This window comes from Ammospiza caudacuta, chromosome 9, assembly GCF_027887145.1.
Source record: "Ammospiza caudacuta isolate bAmmCau1 chromosome 9, bAmmCau1.pri, whole genome shotgun sequence".
Lineage (NCBI taxonomy): Eukaryota > Metazoa > Chordata > Aves > Passeriformes > Passerellidae > Ammospiza > Ammospiza caudacuta.
Window position 1 is genome coordinate 18,219,407 of NC_080601.1, and position 18,990 is coordinate 18,238,396.

General features: G+C 40.5%; 1 protein-coding gene across 2 annotated transcripts in view; it reads right to left on the bottom strand.

The window, feature by feature from the left end:
• ADK (adenosine kinase) overlaps positions 1-18,990 on the bottom strand; it is a 266,599-nt gene that overhangs the window by 240,287 nt on the left and 7,322 nt on the right. The window contains exons 1-2 of one of the 2 annotated variants that reach the window (XM_058810117.1): positions 17,771-17,866; positions 11,262-11,336 (exon numbers count right to left, since the gene is read on the bottom strand). In XM_058810117.1, coding sequence (XP_058666100.1) covers positions 11,262-11,336; positions 17,771-17,784 — 89 coding nt within the window. In that variant the 5' untranslated portion in view covers positions 17,785-17,866. Of the gene's footprint in view, positions 1-11,261; positions 11,337-17,770; positions 17,867-18,990 lie in introns of those variants that run through there. The other variant, XM_058810115.1, reaches the window with a different exon arrangement.

Sequence of the window (18,990 nt, forward strand, 5' to 3'; positions counted from 1 at the left end):
CATTACTTATTATGAAAGATGGATTATGGATTTAAATGTCAACACAGAATTAGCTTAAAATGACACTACTGAAACCTAAAAGAAAAAAGAAATACAGTTATTCATGTCATAAATTAAAACATAAATTTTGCTTCCCCCACTTAACACATGGATATGATCACTACTTTGAATATAACAATTACTAGGTCCAGTTTTTCAGATTTTTTTTCATTCACCCTTGATCAATATTTTCCTAGTTGTTTCTGAATTATTCAGAGTAATAAGGTAAGACGCCCCACTGATAATATGGTTGGAAATCAGGACTTTAATCAGCTATTAATATTGTAAGACAGATTTAAAGGGCTTTTGAAATTGAAGTCAAAACAATAATAGGTTTAAATGATTAAAAGGGATTAAGAAAGCCAGGAAAGTTCAAAGCCTGTTAATCACCAGACTGCAAAAAACTATGATCATTTAATAGGGTCAGCCCTATCACTCTGGATTTAAGCATATAGAAGTGGCCTTGTCAAAACAGTTTCCTTAACTACAAACTAGGAAACTAAAATGTTAAGACAGCTAAACACTTGCTGTATGGAGATATACATGTTTTTTAAATTATGACCAATAAACATTTTCCTGACTACAAGTACCTTTTTAAAAGCTGTACACTCTGTGCATTTTTTTAAATTGGTACTCTTAATTCTAGACTCATTGCACCAGTAGAAATACATTTTGTTGACCTTTAGTAACTTTATCAAGGGATAAAATATTAATTCAATTTGTGCAGAACTATAGGTATTCTTCTTACAGACTGAACTCTTAACATACTCCATTACTATTATTCCTTTGAGCCTCGAATATTTAAGCCACTTCTTTAGTTTTCCTAGCTCTTCTTGCATTGTTCCTGTTCTGAAATGACCGTCTAACATTTACATATCTATTATCTTCAATCAGAAATAAACACTCATTTGCAGTTTAATTCATTTTGATTATAAACACAAACCAGTTTCCACAATCATGTCTTAAAGTTTTACTTGCATAAAACTTACTGAAAAACAACAACTAAAGTAACATGTACATAATCTAAACTGAAGGGCTCCTTTTCTTTTCCTAGTTACCTACAATTATTTGCTATTATAACTTTAAAATTTATTGTTCAGACCAACTTGTACCAGTTCTACAACAGATCCTGTTATCACTAGTACTGAAAATCCCCCAAATAACTTCCTCTGCCTCATGAGGAGCTCTGCTTTGAGAATTTAGCATATATACACACACATATATATCTAATTCAAAGAAGGCACAGTAGTGTGATTGTTAATGCAACCCTCAGATATATTTCTTCTAAATATTGATGATTTCTTCTAAATAAAGACTCGCTGTTTGCCATATATGAAGAGCACTGCCAACTACTCAATTTACACTTGAAAACACACTCTTCATTGACTCCTCAGAGAAGGCAGACTTCTAAAAGGCCATGGGGATGAATTTCAATAGGCTCTACACCTACAATAAAATACAGGTTAATACTCTGGATACACTAACAAACACTAACACACACATTACACTGCAAACATACAACTACGCTGGGCTCCATTAATACAAAGTACATTTCATAACTGAATTACAGCTCTGTCCCCATACTAGATCTGTTCTACCTCTATCTCCAAAAAGAACAAATGAAAATAGAATCTCTAAAGTGCACTTATTTTAGTGTCTCTAGTACAAAGAAATACATGCCACATCAATAAAAATCAATTAAGACAGAGAAAAAGACATTTATTCGTCAGTGAAGACCTCACAAACCACAAATCAGCCCAGAATATTACCTTCAAGCAACAAGATCCTCCAAAAGGAAGGAACTGAAAGTTCTGAGACTGTATTAAATCTTGATTGACATTAAATATTTAACTGTCTTCAAAATGCTAAGAATGGACCTTTGTCGTCATTCATAGAGAGACACAGAAAAAGACTGGTGCATCCTATTTAATAAAATACACATTGTTCCTATTTAGAAATTATAAGGAAACTAACGGTAAGTCTTACATATCAGTGAAAACCTCTCTTCTTTCTTAAAAAAATATAATTGAAAATGTATTCCATTTTCCTGTTAGACAACTTTATCAATGTGCTTCTGCTTGTGACAGGCTAGGCTGAAGTACTCATTTCATATTATTGCTGCAACCTAAATGAGTCTCAGTGCTGTCTAAAAGCTACACCTCTCTCATCACCTGCCTCTGCACCCAAGGGCTTAATACAGGATAGTCCAGCTTACAGAAATTTAAATAGTAATTGTCAGGGAATTAATTTACCTTAATTTGCCTTCTCTACAAATTATTTTAACACTGTTTGCAGCAAACAGAAAGCTACAGACAAATATTACAGCTGTGAAATTTCAGCCATGTTCAATGAACATATCCAAACCAATATAATCAACAGCTTTCTAGGAAAAAGTAGCATGGGGGAAATGGCAGAGAAAGCTTTTTTACTGCACTGAAAATTTTGATTTTATCCTGAGAAATGAATGAGCAACACCAAGATGGAGATGTAGGGCAGCGTTCTTGAGAGATTAAGTCCTTGCTCTGCTGCCACTGGGGCATACCAGGAACTGCAATTACTCTTTCTGGGAAGAACTGTTCCTCCCTTTTGCCTCAAGACATGGCCACTGCTCAGTATATATTAAACTCTTCACCCACAGTAGGACCTGCAGCATCAAGTCCAGACATGCAAGGGTCTGGCAGAGGAAACAGACTGACTGAGGTATTTGGACAGTTCCTGTCACTTTAGGCCCAGGTGAGTGTTTTGTCCCAGAACCGGTTGTAGAATTACATATGGAACTTGACACGTCCTGAGGATTCTGTTTGGAATTTTGGCTGTTGTTTAACACTGCCACAGATAACATCACAAGCACATTTCAAAACAGCTTCAGTGAAACACACTGGAACACATTCTGGCAAAAATGGGAGTTATTGCAATCATATTTGGGGAAGGTCTTTGATCTCTTGTCTACACAGTAACTATACTAAATAAATTGTATAGGAGACGTGAGATTCTGGAACACTTTGTTGCTTTTGCTGGGAAATGTGAATGGCAGAAATCAGAAGATTTACATTTGTAACTGTAGTTCTTATGTTGACACAGACCAGAAAAGTTATGCTAGCCTGAAGCCACATAGGACACCAGGCTTACCTTAATATTCACAGGTGAGACTGCATGCAGCCTTTCCTTGGAGTGGTCTGGAAGTGAATTTGGGTATATTTTCATCTCTAATGGAGAAAGGTGACTGTACACTTCCAGACTACAGTGACAGCCTAATGTCACAGTGATCTTCATTGTCTACCTTCCTACCAGTGGGAAGTTTCTGTTATTTAAAAAGAATAAAACCCAGCCTCAAGACTGAAGAAAGAAATAGCTTCAATAATACAAGAACTGAAAAAATGTTCTGGTAATGTTTGTATTTCTGTGGCTTCATGCTAGTGTTCACTTGGTACAGCTTGTCATGTTAGACAGTGATTTGCTCCCCTTCACACTTTGTCCTGTGGACCTCAGATTCTTACATTGAAACTTAATCACTTTTGCTGTCACAAAACAAGGGAAGAAATAAAAGGAAAAAAATTTACTAAATTTTTTTAGTAAAGGGACAATCTGCTAAAATAATCACCAAAAATTGTTTAGCCACTGCTGCCCAGTATTCATGTGCCATAAACCCACAAGTCTCAAGTAAAACTAAAAAATGAAAATAATGTGTATGCTAACACATTGAAGAGAAGAATCAAGGGTTTGTAAAATGAAAATAGTCTTTCCCCAGCTCTGCATTTACTCTGAATTTATAAGGGAACTGCAGGCTTTGTAACATCCTGAAGTCTACAATACAAACAGATCTGCAGTAACTCGGAATATTGATGATTCTGCCCTGACAAAAATAACATAAAACAACACTCAAACAGCTAGTTTACCCTACTCCAGCTCTTGGCTACGGGAAAACAAGAACACCAGTAATTAAGAGGAAGATGGGCTGCCTCCACCCTTTCCCTGTGGCTACAGCAGAGACCACAAGGCAAACAGTTCCTTTTTTTGCCTCCAAAAGAACAGGACAAGAAGAAGCACAACACAGAGCAGGCCTGGGCAGGGTCCTGTGCCAAAGAACAGAGGCACAGGATCAGGGATCTTCAGTGGCATAAGCACCTCATACCTCAGTGTGGTACCTGCACTTTGCTCAGGAATAACATGATGCAATAGGACGTTACTAAAAAGAAATGTTAACAGTATTTAATTTCAAAAGGAAGGACAAGTCTTTCTCTTCTTGATAAATGCAACGCGGGAAGAAAAACTGTTCAGATTGCATATTCTAACCTGAATGCATATTCTAACCTGAATGAAGCAAAACTAATCAAGTAGTAATGAGCATTATAATTTACTTAAATATCTCAGTTTTTTGAAACTGAAGTTTTTAGAAAGATGAAAATATTCCAAGCAAAATGTTATCACTAAAAAATTCATCTTTTCCAAAAGATGAGAGATCAATGTCATTTAGAGTAAAAAAATTGAAACTATGTAAAATAAGTGCTAATTTTTGACTGGGCTTTTTTATCCTTCAAGTCACAAGTGATCAATCAGTTACACTTTATTACTGTAGCAGAAAAAAACCCCTATAATCTGTACTATGCTATTGAAAATTTTGGATTGGACAAGCAGGATGGGAATGGAAAACAATATTAAAATCACATATTGGAAATCTGTAATTAAAAAGAGTGCCTGAAACCATATCCAGAACATGAATCACAATGTTTGTTTACTGTATCCTAAATAAAAATCAATCTTGTAATTGTGCCATCTGGAAACTCTAATATGCAAGTTTTCTCAGTAGAAAAAGCAAGTAACACTTTCAAAGAAAAAGTTTTACCATTGAGTTTAAGATGGATTCCAGTTCTTTACTGACAAGACCCAGCTTTTTCCATCAAAGATATCATCAGCAAGGGTCTTTTCATTTAATATTATTGCCTAATTAAAACCAGAGACAATTAGTTAATTCATAGATCACTTCCACTTAAAGCTCCTTGTTTGCATTAAAGATGCAAATGGAACCCATTTGCCTCATTTGCCTTGTAATGCAAGACACAAAGTTTTGTTAAACAAATTTTCACTTGTAAGTAAAGGGAAAATACAAATAAGCTGTGTGTGTGTATCTGTCACATGCTTAAGGTTATTCTAAAGAATACAATTAGTCCATTAAATAGACATTCTACTGACATGCATTAAATCTGTAAGTCTTCTGATGGATGGGAAAAATAAAAGAATAATTTATTATTTACAGTTAGTTCATTACTAATAGAAGTATTTAAGAAACTGAAAATACACCATAAAGAGAAGAGTGGAATATTTCCCATTTGTGAACATCTTACATTCTATTTTACAGGTAAATACATAATTACTGCTCAAGCCCTATATACTCTGAAAACATCAGCTCTTCATGCAACACTCACTCCATAGGAGATTTTTCAAACAGCCTTTTCTCAATGGAGCATAACTAAAATCTTTCACACATGTAAACTACATATTGAACTAAATGCTCTAGGAGCAAGCATTAGGGCTGTAGAAAGCTGTGATTATGTTGTCAGGAACATTACCAAATTTATAGACATATTAGTATGAAGAGGACCTTCTTAAGACAGCTATCATCATCCTAAGTTTCTGCAAGCAAACACTGGAGTTTTTATCATTTATCAGCAGTCAGATGATGCAATTGGGCTCAACAGTTTCAGCCATGTTTTATGTTCAGACCTTGTGACTAATTAAATGAACTTCTACAGATACAACTAAAACCACAAGGTAATAATATAGCACTCAGCTATTCAGCCTCTCTGCCAGATGAGCCAATGCAACAAATACATTCAGGATTAATCTCATCCAAGAATTATTGAAACAATGGAATTCCTGAAACAATCATACACCAAATTATCTTCTGCAGGGGGAGGAAATATACAAAAATTTTGGATTTTTCAGGGATATCTCAGGCCAAATTTTCAGGGAGATTTTAAAGTTTTTACCATGTACTTTACATACCTTCATCCCTGTACAGACAGTACACACTACATCCAAAACACACAGCACTGCAACACCTACTAGAAAGAGAATTAACCCTGTCTCAGTCACAACCAGGACAACAGGTAACACAACTTCTAGCTCAAAGCAATACAAAACCATTAACCTCTCCCGAGGGCTGATGAAGCACAGAGTCTAAGTTAACACATCAATGAAACTGAAAGGGCTGCAAGTCTGAAGGGAGATAGGGGGTCCCCACTTATAAAAGCAGCAAAGCCCATGCTTGCAGGCTGTGCATTCCTGGATACTGCAACTTCCAAGTACAGAATTGCCATTTGTTCTTCTCATTTTTCAAGCTCACTTCAGCCTTCAGCATGAGTTTTTGGGGAAGGGTTTGTTTTGCATTGAAGCTGAGTTTGGTGAACAGAGAATCACCTCTGGTTGTCTAAAAGCTATTTTGACCTTTGGCCACTTCATGAGAGTTAACTGCATCAATAGAAGAAGAATTAGTCCTTTGATTTTTTTTTTTTTTTTTTTTTTTTTTTTTGCTATGGGAAGCTACAAAGGCTTCTGTTTAAACAGGAGCAAAGTTAACAAACTGAAAATGCTGAGAATAACACAAGCCACAGTTCATACAGACTAACCTAAATTTAACAAGTAAGCACAAGTTTTTCGTAATTGTCAACTGAAGCTGCTTCACAAACTTTTTCTAAATTATAATCCACATTTCCACAAGACTGGAAAAAAGATCAAATATGTACATCTTCTTACTTTCATCACAGCAAACACCAAAATAGCTTCACACAAGAATGTTTAATTTACTAGATGTTAATGGTGTTCTAGCACAATAGTTTGTGCTCAACTAACCCATCACCTTCTGCCAGTACTCTGCAGTGAGGAAAGGTCAAGGATGCTCACACATCTTGGGATCTCCAGGAAGGACCCAACCCCTTTCAGTGCTACAGTTAAGTTGGTACCACACTGCAGGAGATCCACATCCATACTTGTGAAATTAGGGATCTCAATGACAGCATTTCTTCCTTCACTGAAATAGTCTTTTCAGTGGTTACCACCACTCCAAACACCCCATTCATTCTTCCTTCCCTGTTTCTTCAAACCTGTTCTTTCCAGTGAAGAGGGAAAAGAATATAAACTTACTTCTTGATTTAAAGATAGTTTGTATTTACACCAGAAAAGGCAGGGAAGAGAACTAAGGAACAGATGGTAGAGGGCATGAAAGTTATAAAAATTCCAACACTGAGCATTCTAAATGAACTTGTGCAAAGATTGCCACAGACCCTAATTTTAAGGGGAAAAAAAAAAAAAAGAAGACCTAAAGAGAAAAATACTTGTCTGCTTGGACAACCAACAAGTAATCACACTTGTGATCCTGGACCATGATGGTGACAAAATAGTCTGCAGGTTTTAACTGTAATGGAATTTGGCAGCCCAAGTAGTAAACATACCTCAACTTATGAGATCATGGCTCTGGTCAAGAGCCCAGAAATTAGAGTGAAATACAGCAATATGGTTCTTGAAACTTGCTGTGATAAATAAAACATATATCCTAATTTCCCCTATATCTCCACTCCTTTTTAACAGCATAGGCTGAAGGACATTTCCATGCTTATACAGGTGCTGGCAATTACAGGTATTTTCCTTGCCTTCCCTCTGATCAGTCAGGGAAGATACATGGTTTCACATATTGGGAAGTTTCAGGGCTGGCACAACAGTCCTGTCAATGTCGATTTGTAAACACTGATTCTCTTCTCCTCCTCAGCTTGTGCAGCCATAGACCCAGCAAGAGAAGATTTATCCATACCATGAACACTCATTTCTCAACCACTGAAGTGCACCTGAGGTGACAAGTAATGCCCAGATCTCTACAACCTAAAACTTAACTGCAACGAGGTAAGCTAAATTCAGTGTCAAATACTGAATATTTGCAAAACAAAGTGCTCTAGGGAGAGCAATGAAACACATGCAAACTCCAGATTTTAACAGCAGGACGACATTGGAGTATTTACAGGAGTCAGGAATACTGAGTTTAGTCTTAAAATGTTATTGGCATGTTAATCCAAATTTCTTTGCCCATTTTAGCAGAGTTAATGTAAGTAGTGTAGATTAAGTTATTTTTAAATGCCTTCTGGAGTTAGAAGGTAGAAGAATCATTCCTGTTAAATGTCATAGGTAGAAGTGAGTACACCAAAAGCTTTAATGAATACCTGTTGGCAAAGTCATTTTCATAGATTAGCATAACTATAGTTAGCAATTCACCCACAACGCATTAATTCTTCTTCTATTCCTTTTCCTCTCACCCCTAAGAAGCTGCTCTTTGAGTAAGTATCCATATCTTGATAAATTAAACAAAAACACTCCTAGGTAATGGAGTTGATGCAAACTAAAAGGAGACAAAAAATCCAAAACAAAACCACATTTCTGATATTTTTTTCATGCAGATACTAAAAATCCCCAAAGACATATGGTGGACTATATTTATTTCAAGACTTCTTTCCAGCTCTGTAAACAGAAACTAAAGTGGTTTGTGCTATCACCAGTTTTCAACAGTGCCATCAAAGCTGCTAACACTTTTCCAGATTGTCTCCCTGAAGAGAGGCAAGAAATGGGACCCAGAAATCACGACAGAGGCTAAAGCTTCTCTGGCTCAGGTAATGCCAGACTGCTGATATGGTCTGAGAAGTTCAGATGGGCATGGTGAAATTCTGTTTGATATAAATTAAAACTGCCTCTCCTAGGAAAGGCTTAAAGCCCTCCAAAACTTGTCAAGAGAGCAAAAGACTTTGGAGATCAGATTAAGCCAAAATCCACTTTGAAAGCCAAGTATCAGGGTTCTGCTAACCCAAGCCAAAAATACCCACCCAGCCCTCCAACACTGCTCAGTTCCTCAAACCAGTATTACAGGGCAGTAAATCTTTTAGAATCTGCAAGGGGACTGCATTATATGTTTATTTTCAGGTTTATTTCTAGCATGCATTGTAGGCCAATTAAATATTGTTTAAAAGGCCACTTTCTATACTTCCTTATGCTGCTTCAATTTGCACTTTCTTAATAGAAGTTACAAAAATAAGCTGTTTAGAGGACTTATTTTAATACTCTTATTTCATTGACAATATATAGTGATTAAACTTGCAACATCAAGTCCTTTATTCTGAACAAAGGTATTTATTCTTAAAACTGAGTGTACAAGAGATGGATAAAATAACAGAAAGACTGTAAAAATTAAATGCATAAAATTTTTATGTGTGTTTACGTAAACTTCTCTTGTTTGCCTAAGCTACCTTTTCAAGTCAGAGCCCTGCTGGCCTTACAACCCCATTAAACATTCCCACCCAGCAGAAGAGGTGAGAAACAGACTCAAGGTTGCCCAGATACCAAAAGCTGACACTACATGGCTAGAGATGGGTGCGGGTCTTGATTGAAAAAAGAGAAACTACAATGATCAACAATTTCTCTTTCAAATGCTTCACAGTCCTGAAATGTCTATGCTCTTGCACCTCCCTGCAGCATTTGACTAGATAACTTTATTCTAGCAGTTGTTCTACAGCTCCATTTTCCATTTTATCTCCCTTCACAAGCTGAGGAAGGGTGGGATCTGATCCCCATTTCAGAAAGTGTTGCAAAAGGTGTTTGGACCTGGAGTAGAAACACTCTTGTTGGTTTGCAGGACTTCTCTGCATACCCTGACAAACAGGGAGAGGGATATGAGGTGCAGCAGAAGGTAAACAAGCTCCTCAGTTTTGAGGTCATTACCAGAGCCACCACACCATCAGCCAGCTCCTGTGAAACTGCTGGGGGCAGACTGCTTATGGCTTTCAGTAATGCAACACCCCAAAAATGCATCTTGGAAGTAAAGCAATGCTCACAGAGCATGTGCTGCTCCAGGACATAATTTAATTTGTCTGACAGGACTCAAATTTGAGTACATAAGACTTCTAATTTTTAAATTAAATTAAATTCTGCACAGCACATCACATCCAGTGAAAAGTACAATGCACTCCTGAAGGCTTTCAGTGCTGCAGTGGAGATCCCATCATCTCTTTTATGTCAGCAATTTATAAGGATTAGTTGGGGAGTATTACTGGGTTGGGAGAAGGGCATTACTCATTTTTAGAGACCAGCTTTCAAGTTATATCAGTGGAAACATGAGGCAGAGAATTACACCAAATTAATTCACTTTTTTGAATATTCCAGACATAGACCTGATTTCTAAAGTTCCAGGTGTTTGAATTTGACACAATCCATTACATTCTTGTCTTTGGTTTCCAGCTTACAACATAGAGGCTTTTACTTAAACAAACCTTATGATAAAATATGAGTGATTAAATATTGATGACAAATTATTGCTATTAAAAGCTGCAGAACAAAATATTTGTGGCTGACAATACACATTCAAAAATAAAAACTCTGTACCTGTTCCTTATTTGGTGATGTGAAATTCAGTTTTGATGCCATATTCCCATTAACAAAATAAATAACTATTTGATAAAAAATTATTAACACTTTAAAAATTAAAGAAAAAATTGCAAGCACTCTGAAAGATCAAACAGAGCAGAGAAAAAGTGGCAATAAAAAATGGAGCTCAAGCAGAAAGATTTAAAAGAGCAACTGTATTTTACACCTCTGGAAAAGACAGATCTCCAGGCTGATTCAAGAACAAGTAAGCTTAATGCCAATTAAGCAATCCAGCAATATGGTTATGTGGATGGTAGCATAACAAGTAGGCTTAAGCAAGATAATAGACAACCTGATAAGAAGCAGTCCTGTTCCTGACTGATAAATACACATATTTTTTTTAAAGGTGTATTTGCACAACTCTTCTTGGTGCGTTACAGAAATGGTTTATTTACCCCATAGACAGCACTGAAGAAGAGTACAGTAACAGTAAATCAAAAGTAGCACATGAAGATTCATACAAGAGCTACCTAAATCTTACTGAAATTGATGACTCCTTCCAATTAAAGACTAACAAAGAGAGCATGAGGACAATAGAATAAATTGATAAAAAAACATATGAAAACATAGAAGGTTTTCATAGATACCACCACCACAGTTTCATAGAGCAAGAACAATCAAATGACAAATACTGGCTACTTCCAGCACAAGGCCAGAATCCCAGAGATCAGCCTAAATACAGCATTATACAGGCAGGTAGCCATTTATTTGTAGGCATAATTCTGGAAACAAAACTGACATTAAAAAAAAACGACATCAAGCCTTACTTGTCAAGGAAGTCCTTGTCCACAACTGCACAGATATCAAGCAGAGGATTTCCCATTCCAAACAGGACATTTTCACTGTAAGAGAATCAAGTATTTCATGTTAGCTTTGCACTGGTTTATTGTTTCTAGTATATGTAAAGAATTAATTAGAGAGAAAAACAAAAGAATACACATTTTGCCCAGCACAGTAAATACACTGTGACCTGGCATATACACAGAATCAAACTTGAGTGAAGGACCATCCTACAGTGATCTTTGATCAATACAGACTGCAATAATAAACACATTATTCTGTTAAACTGTCACTTACTTGGATAACGAATTTTAGCTGCGTGCCACGTTCTGGAGTTTTAAAGGATGACATTCAAGTTGTAATACCAAATTTTAGACAGGGGCAGCATCACACCAGAGTAATAAGAATTTCACTGAACCCTCTCAGTTGTTGGGTACCAACACATAATTAACAATTCAAGTCTGTTCTACTAAACTGAAACAAAGAAACTACAGACTCTGCATTGTCAGCCATTTTAAACAGTGCAGCTGTCTATTAGTATGTTGGATGTACTTTTCAAGCAATTTGACATTCACTTCTCTCACACAGAAAAAAGATATCAAAATTACTGCAAACAGTATTCTTGAGACAGATAGCTTTAACCTCTTTTTTTAGATTAATTCAGAAACCATGTGTTACATTTTCCTGAATAGCATGTACTTGGGTGATAATGCAGTAATACCAAGGATTAGTTATGTGGCCTAGTGTCAAGTAGGAGTGAATGCAGCTGTTCTCTAGAAGTACATCCAAACCCATCACATTCCTTGCCAAACTAACACCTACTGTCTCCAACCAGCACGGCACACCGTGCTCCAGCTAGCAAAGGTAGCTTCAGTATGACCACCTGTGCAGGGTTGGTGTGGCCAGGTTTTGGTAGCCAGGGGTCTACAGGGGTGGCTTCTGTGAGAAGCTACCAGAAGCTTCTGCCATGTCCAGCAGAGCCAAGATGGGCATGCTGCTTGCCAAGCTGGGATTAACTAGAAATGATCGTTACACCTCAGTGATTTCAGAAGAAGGGGGGGAAAAGTTATTGTGCAGATGTAATGAGGCCAGAGAAGAGCAGGGTGAGAACATGTGAGAGGAACAGCTCTGCAGACACCATGGTCAGTGGAGAAGGAGGAGCAGGAGGTCCTCCAGGCACCTGAGCTGAGGTTTCCCTGCAGCCCATGGTGAAGATCATGGTGAAGCAGGATGTGCCCCTGCAGCCCATGGAGAAGATCATGGGGATGCAGAGATCCTCCTGCAGCCATGCAAGAGACCCAGGCTGGAAATGTGGATGTCTGAGATGGGGCTGGGACCTCCTAAGACACCCGTGCTGCAGCAGCCACCCTGCAAGGACCTGCAGACCCATGGAGAGAAGAGCCCATGCTGGAGCAGGTTTCCTGGTAGGACCTGTGACCCTGTGAAGAAGCCATGCTGGAACAGCCTGTCTTTGAAGGACTGCAATCAGTGGAACAGTGACCAATGTTGCACTGTGGAAAACATGATTAATAACCATGATACTGAGAGACAGCAAGCCATGTTTTAAGTATCCTAGTTTTTGTAGCTTTATGGACAATCCTTTAGAGGCTATTTCACTGTAAATAAAATGTGGAAGATGGAGCCAGAAATCCAGCTCACTCCTAACTGGAATAGTTAACATCTGCTTAGTAAAAACCTGTAAGACTGGCTAAATACTTTAGTCAGCATGACAAACAGCACAGTGTTTGAAATAGCATACCCATAAGTTACACCTGGCTAGAAGACAAGAAGAGTGAGAGACAGATGACAGCTCATGAGACATAAGGATAAAGGAGATTGCAGCTGAAGTCACAAGACAGAACATTCTCCCTGTTGTAAAACCTAAGTGTTGCATAAGTAGTATATAGGACAATGAATGAAGTCAGAACTTTTCAAGTGTCGAATACAGATTTGTTCCCAAGCTATATGTTCCTGTACTTAATGTTTACATGATTCTCACATGCTACGAAATCCTACACATCAATAGATTTATAACTACACTTACGAAAAAAAAACCAACACATAGTGGATAACTTCTGTATAAGAGCCAGCTCTTTAATGGTCAGTATGCCAGAAAAGAGCAGCTGTACTTAGAAAAAACCATCTGAAATACAGCTGACATGCTGAGGTCACCGCCTATGAAGAAGTTACCACATTCAATGGAAAAGCAGAATAGAAGCTACCCAACATTCAATGAGCTGTGGGCTACAGAACCTGCAGGTCAATGTGCTCAAAGCAGCACAAGAGCAACTTTGTGCAGCAGCTCTATGAAGCCAATAATGTGTACAAACTCCTCACACGTCAGCAGCAGCAGGAACCAGAACTTTCGGTGCCATTTAATCCAGGCAGCTCTTTCCATCACATGTAAGTCCTGCTCATTCCCAAGCCTTCCTTCGCCCACAATATTTTATTATCATCCCCTTTCAAGTATTCTAGAGGCTGTATGTAGGGCACCATTTGGAATCAAGTTTGAAAAGCCAAGGTAGCTATCATTAGATTAATAAATCTATGTTCAGAAACATTCCACTGAAACTTCTGGGCAAACTCTCCTTGAATTCAGTATAGTTGTTTCTCAAAACAAAATGTAGAACAGCAGGACTTGACAACATTTCAAACACATAAAAGTTTCAGTAGATTTAACATTGGTTTTGCTGAAGAAATCAAGTTAAGTGTTTATCTATTTTTGCAAATAATCTAAACACATAAGATAACATATACTAATCTCTAGTTCTGTGTCTTCAACTAAAATGTATTTCTACATTTTTGGTTCTTCCTAGGTGTTAAAATTACCTAAGCCCTGAGATATTAGAACTTCTGTGCTTAAAAATATGCATTAACATTCCATTGGAGAAAAAAAAAAAAAAAAAAAAGAAAAAAAAAGAAAAATCCATACACTCCACTTGTACTGGGGACTGGAGTTGTATTTTTCCTTAACTATCACTGTATTTGATAAAAACACCTTTATGGGCAAAACGGGAAAAGTCTAAAGAAAAGTCTAAGTAACAAATTTTTAAAAGTCAATAAGCAGGTATTTAAGAGGTTGGACTCCATCTCAGAGGTCTTTGACAATGTAACTGATTTTGGGATCCCTCACTGGGATCACCATTTTCTAATACAAGCTTTCTGACCAATTTGGAAGGTCCTGCTGTTAAAGGGAAGACTTGACTGTGTAAATTGGTAGCATGTTCAACCTGACTAACCCAACACTGGCTACATGTAGTGCAATGAAAATCACCTTTCCCTTCTGGAGGAGCTGCAAAGTTTCCACACTGTTATACTATGGCACTGCTTGTGGCACTACATGAGGTACAGCAACTACTTAGTTTCAGGTTGATCCTCAGTAAAAATAAAAAAAAAAATAGCATAAAATAAACCAAACACTTATGATTCTGGAGAATGCTAAATTTACACGTCTCCAGAGTGAAAAACTGAGATATTAAACAGTTATATTCTCACCAAGTTGTTTGAACAGCAGATTTGAACCTTAGAGGCCTTATGTTTGCTGTTCAGTCACACTGCACATCTGCAGTTATTAAAATTTCAGTGATTATTTCCAACCAACTAGAGATAAAACATAGTGAAGAATCAGTAATAATTTCCTGCAATTTGAGATTCCACAATACACAGGTTATTTGGGAACACATCTCTACCACAGAACCCACTTTTGTAGTCCCCAGCCTCCCTGACTCCCCCCCAGTCCCTTCTCCTTCCCTGGAGTACTGGGACCATTCAGAAAGGATGTTCTTGTTTAACCCAACTAACCTATTGCAAAAGAATATCTGGATCAGTTCTTCAAGAAGCAGGTGATAACTCCTTCACCCGCACAAATTAAGGGCACGTATCATTGACTATACAGTCAGCATCTGTGTGCATACACATATAGACACACAAAGAGTACATGTATATGAACAAGATATATACTTTCTAAACTCCAAACTACAAATTAGATGTTCAAATAAGATATACAAATCTCAAAGTTGTTTGGACAAAATACACCATCCATCTAGCAGGCAAAACTAGAGAACAGTAACTACAGAGAGCTTTGATGTACATCACATTCACATTCGTAACTATTGACAAACAAACTCATTTTATGAGTTTGGCTTTTAACTTAGGACTACATGAAGTGTGAGTTGCAATTGCGAATTCAAGCAATGTAACTCGTTAAGTATAAATAAATCCTCACCTGTTAATTAGGTGTTTTGTTCAGACATTACTAATATGACTGATTTTATACAAATGGCCAGTGTTTCACACCTTACTCTTATCACAAGTGGCAGAAGTAATAAAATGAAACCAAACTAGATAAAAACAAAACAACAAATCCAAACAAATAAACAAAAAAGAACCCAAAACATCAGTGCTGAGCTACCCTTAAACCTCATAAGAAGCCAACAAAATTAACTGCAACTAAATGATCTGGAAAGCTGTGTCCAATCTCATGCTCTACTGCTGCAGGCATTTTTTAAAATATGGTCCTGATTGAAGTTGGCTGCTGAGCATTAGCAGCATTATATCCAACTATCACACAATATTGTTATCATCCCAGGCTGCTGCGCGCTTCCGTGGAAGAGCAACATCAAAATATCAGTGAAAGCTTATTATTAGCTACTGGCACAGAGACAGAGGAATATTTTGGGCCTTTGGATACTGGCAACTCAGAAAGCCTTAAACATGGCTGAGACATTTGGGTGTGCAATTGCATGGCAGCACACTGTGTGCCTAGTCTTTCTTTTACAAATTTAAGAGATGGTCTTGTAAGATCTTAAATATTAGTATTTCTAAAGGGTTTCACTATGCCCTTTAAAGTAAGGCAAAAACAAGCCTTATTTTAAGCCTGTCCTCAGCATATCCATTTCAGTTTAAAACCCCATATAACACAAGATTTGAACTTACCAAAAGTTACTTTTATGTTTAGTTAAAGCAAAACAGCAATAGTACCAGATTTATAGCACTTGACTAGCTATAAGCTCTTAACTAAGAGCATCCTTCTCTCATCCCACATACCCATGGAACATCATTACAAGTAGAACGATACATCAGTAAGTAACTCATCTAACACAAAATACCTTAGAACTATTATCCCATCCTTCCAGAGTTCAGACAATTTTCTTGCATCACTGGTCAGCAAATCACTTTAGCATATAGACCTTAAACACATAAGGCGGCCTGCTGGACTGCTCACATGCTTTCCTGATGTGGGTCTTAAGCAAAGACAATATTTGGCTAAGCAGTTACATATTTACATACTGACTTAGAGGAACATCTTCAGTGAAGGTTTCATTTATTATGAAACTTTTGTAGTTTTCTAAAGTGACACACTCACAGGCTCCAACTTTGAAAACGAGCCTAAAAGCTTCGGCCTTATGTAAGCAAGGCTGCCGCAGAAAAAAACTGTTCCACCACTACCCAGCTCCTCACACAGCTGCACTAACTTCACAAGCCCCAACAGTGACATACTATTGCAATTTCAAAGTTACCGTCTCGGTCAGAAACAGTGTGAGTGAAACCTGATACACAGAGTTTGGAGGGTGGAGAGAGGAGATGGGAGAATTGCCTTGAATTATAAAGGCAATTTGATAATTATTAGGCATTTCTTGAGCAGCCAAAGGCCCGATCAAAGGTTACCGATTTACCTCACAATTGTTTCTTCCTCACAGTACAACCCCATATTGAGATGAAGTGTTTGGGGAAGAAAAACTGTTGACAGTAACTCCTTTCACTGAATGTTAAGTTACGGGGATTTGTCATCCTCCGGGTTTGCTGACAGGCTGATATCACCGCAGTTCCAACAACCTGCCAAGAGCTTAGCCCGCTATTAACACTCCTCGTTATTGGGGGTTCTTTTAAAATCCAGTTCTAGTCACGGCAAGCCACAGCGAGGGTTTAAGGTTCCAAAGCGGCCGCCGGAGCCCCTGGACACGCATCCTCCCACGCCCACGGGCGGCACCCCGCGGCGGGCGGCGGCCGCCCACGCCCAGGCGCTACCTGTGACAGCGGCACCGCCGCCGAGCGACGCCGCACGCGGCCCCCGGCCACCGCCCCGCGGATCAGCGGAGCACCTGCGGGCCCGGCGCTGCTCGGGCTCTCGCTCCCGGTGCCGCTGGGAGCCCCGGCCGGGCGCGCCCACCTGCCCGCGAGAAGCCACCGCGGCGCCCCGGGAGCGCTGTTCCCACGGGGCTGCGGGGCCGCCGGGGCACCGGCACAGCTCTCCCTCCTTCCTCGCCCCAGGGGAGCGGGCGTGCAGCCACCAAACCAACTCGCGGCACAGGGAGAGGGATGGGACGAAGCCGCGCTGCCCCGCACCGTGATTACACAGCGGGGAGAAGAGCCCGGCTGCGGCGGAGCATCGCGCCGGGCGCCTCCGCCCCGCCAGCGGGAGCGCATCGGCACCCGCCGCCCCTTCCCCCGGGATGCGAGGCTGTGCTGCGGGCGCTGCGCGGGGGCTCGACATTACCTGACAGTGGCCATGGCTCCACGCCCGCCCGGCCGCCCGCAGCAGAGTCCCCTGGCAGCGGCACCGTCACCTCTCCGCCCGGCACCCGCGCCTCAGCCGCGACTGAGCGCCCGGCAGCGCTCGGCCGGCCCACCGCGCGCCCCGCCCCGCCCGCTCGCGCGTTCCGCCATTGGCCGGGCGGCCGGCGGGGCGGGCCCGGGCCCTGCGCGGCGGCCGCGGGGCGCGAGGAGCCGCGGGGCGCTGCCGACGGGCCCCGCGCCCCGGTTCGGTAGCGCCCGGGACCGAGCGGTGCCGCCCGCCCGGCACCCCCGGGCTCCTCAGCCGCCATCTTTGGTACGGGCGGAGAGCGCGCGCCTCCCACACAGCTCCTGCCGCTGCCGTTCCCTCCGCGAGCCCCGGCGGCCAGCGTGGGAGACAGTGACAATCGGCCAAGGAAAACCGAAAAAAGTTCAGCGGCGGTAGCCCCGCGGAGGTGCGGGGCTCGAGCCGCACCGCCCACAGTAAAGATGGCCAGGGGAGCCCCTGGCAGCGCTGCCCCTCGGCTGTCACGGGGCCGTGGGAACCGAGGGGACCCCCCGCCCCGGCTGTGTCCTGGCCGCGGGCTGACGCCCGCCCCGACACGCGATCGCTACACCCTCGACACGAACCCGTTTTCATTCTTTTTATCCAACTGTGCCTTGGGTCAGCGAGTGACCCCGTGCGGAGCCTGCCTTCCCCCGCAGGGCGCGGGGCCGGGCTGCCGAGCCCGGAGCACATCGCCTCACGCCGGGCTGCCGGAGCGCCTGGCAGCCACCTGTGGAACGCAGCGCTCCGCCTGCCCAGGCTGCAAACACGGGAAGAAAAGGGCAGCCCGGCATTGCTTACTGCCTTTTCTTATTCGCCTGACACTGGCAGAACCGCCGTATCAGAAAGGGAAAGCCTCGCTAAAGCCAGGTTTCTATCGTCACTCCTCATTTGGCTGTCAAAGTTACTGCCACATTGTGCAGATTCGGCACTTACTTTGTTAGCTTACTAGCACCAGAAGCACTGATTCATGAAACTGAAGCCAGTAGGTTGTTTTTGCCAAAAATTAATCCCATGTTGTTAAGTACTGCTGTGTCACCTCTAACTAAATATTTAAACTTCACAACTTCATAATCCTGTGGTTATTAGTCCGAAGTTTCCCTTCCTTTCCATCTACAAAATGGGAATATTGTACTCAGAAAAATTAAAGCCAAACT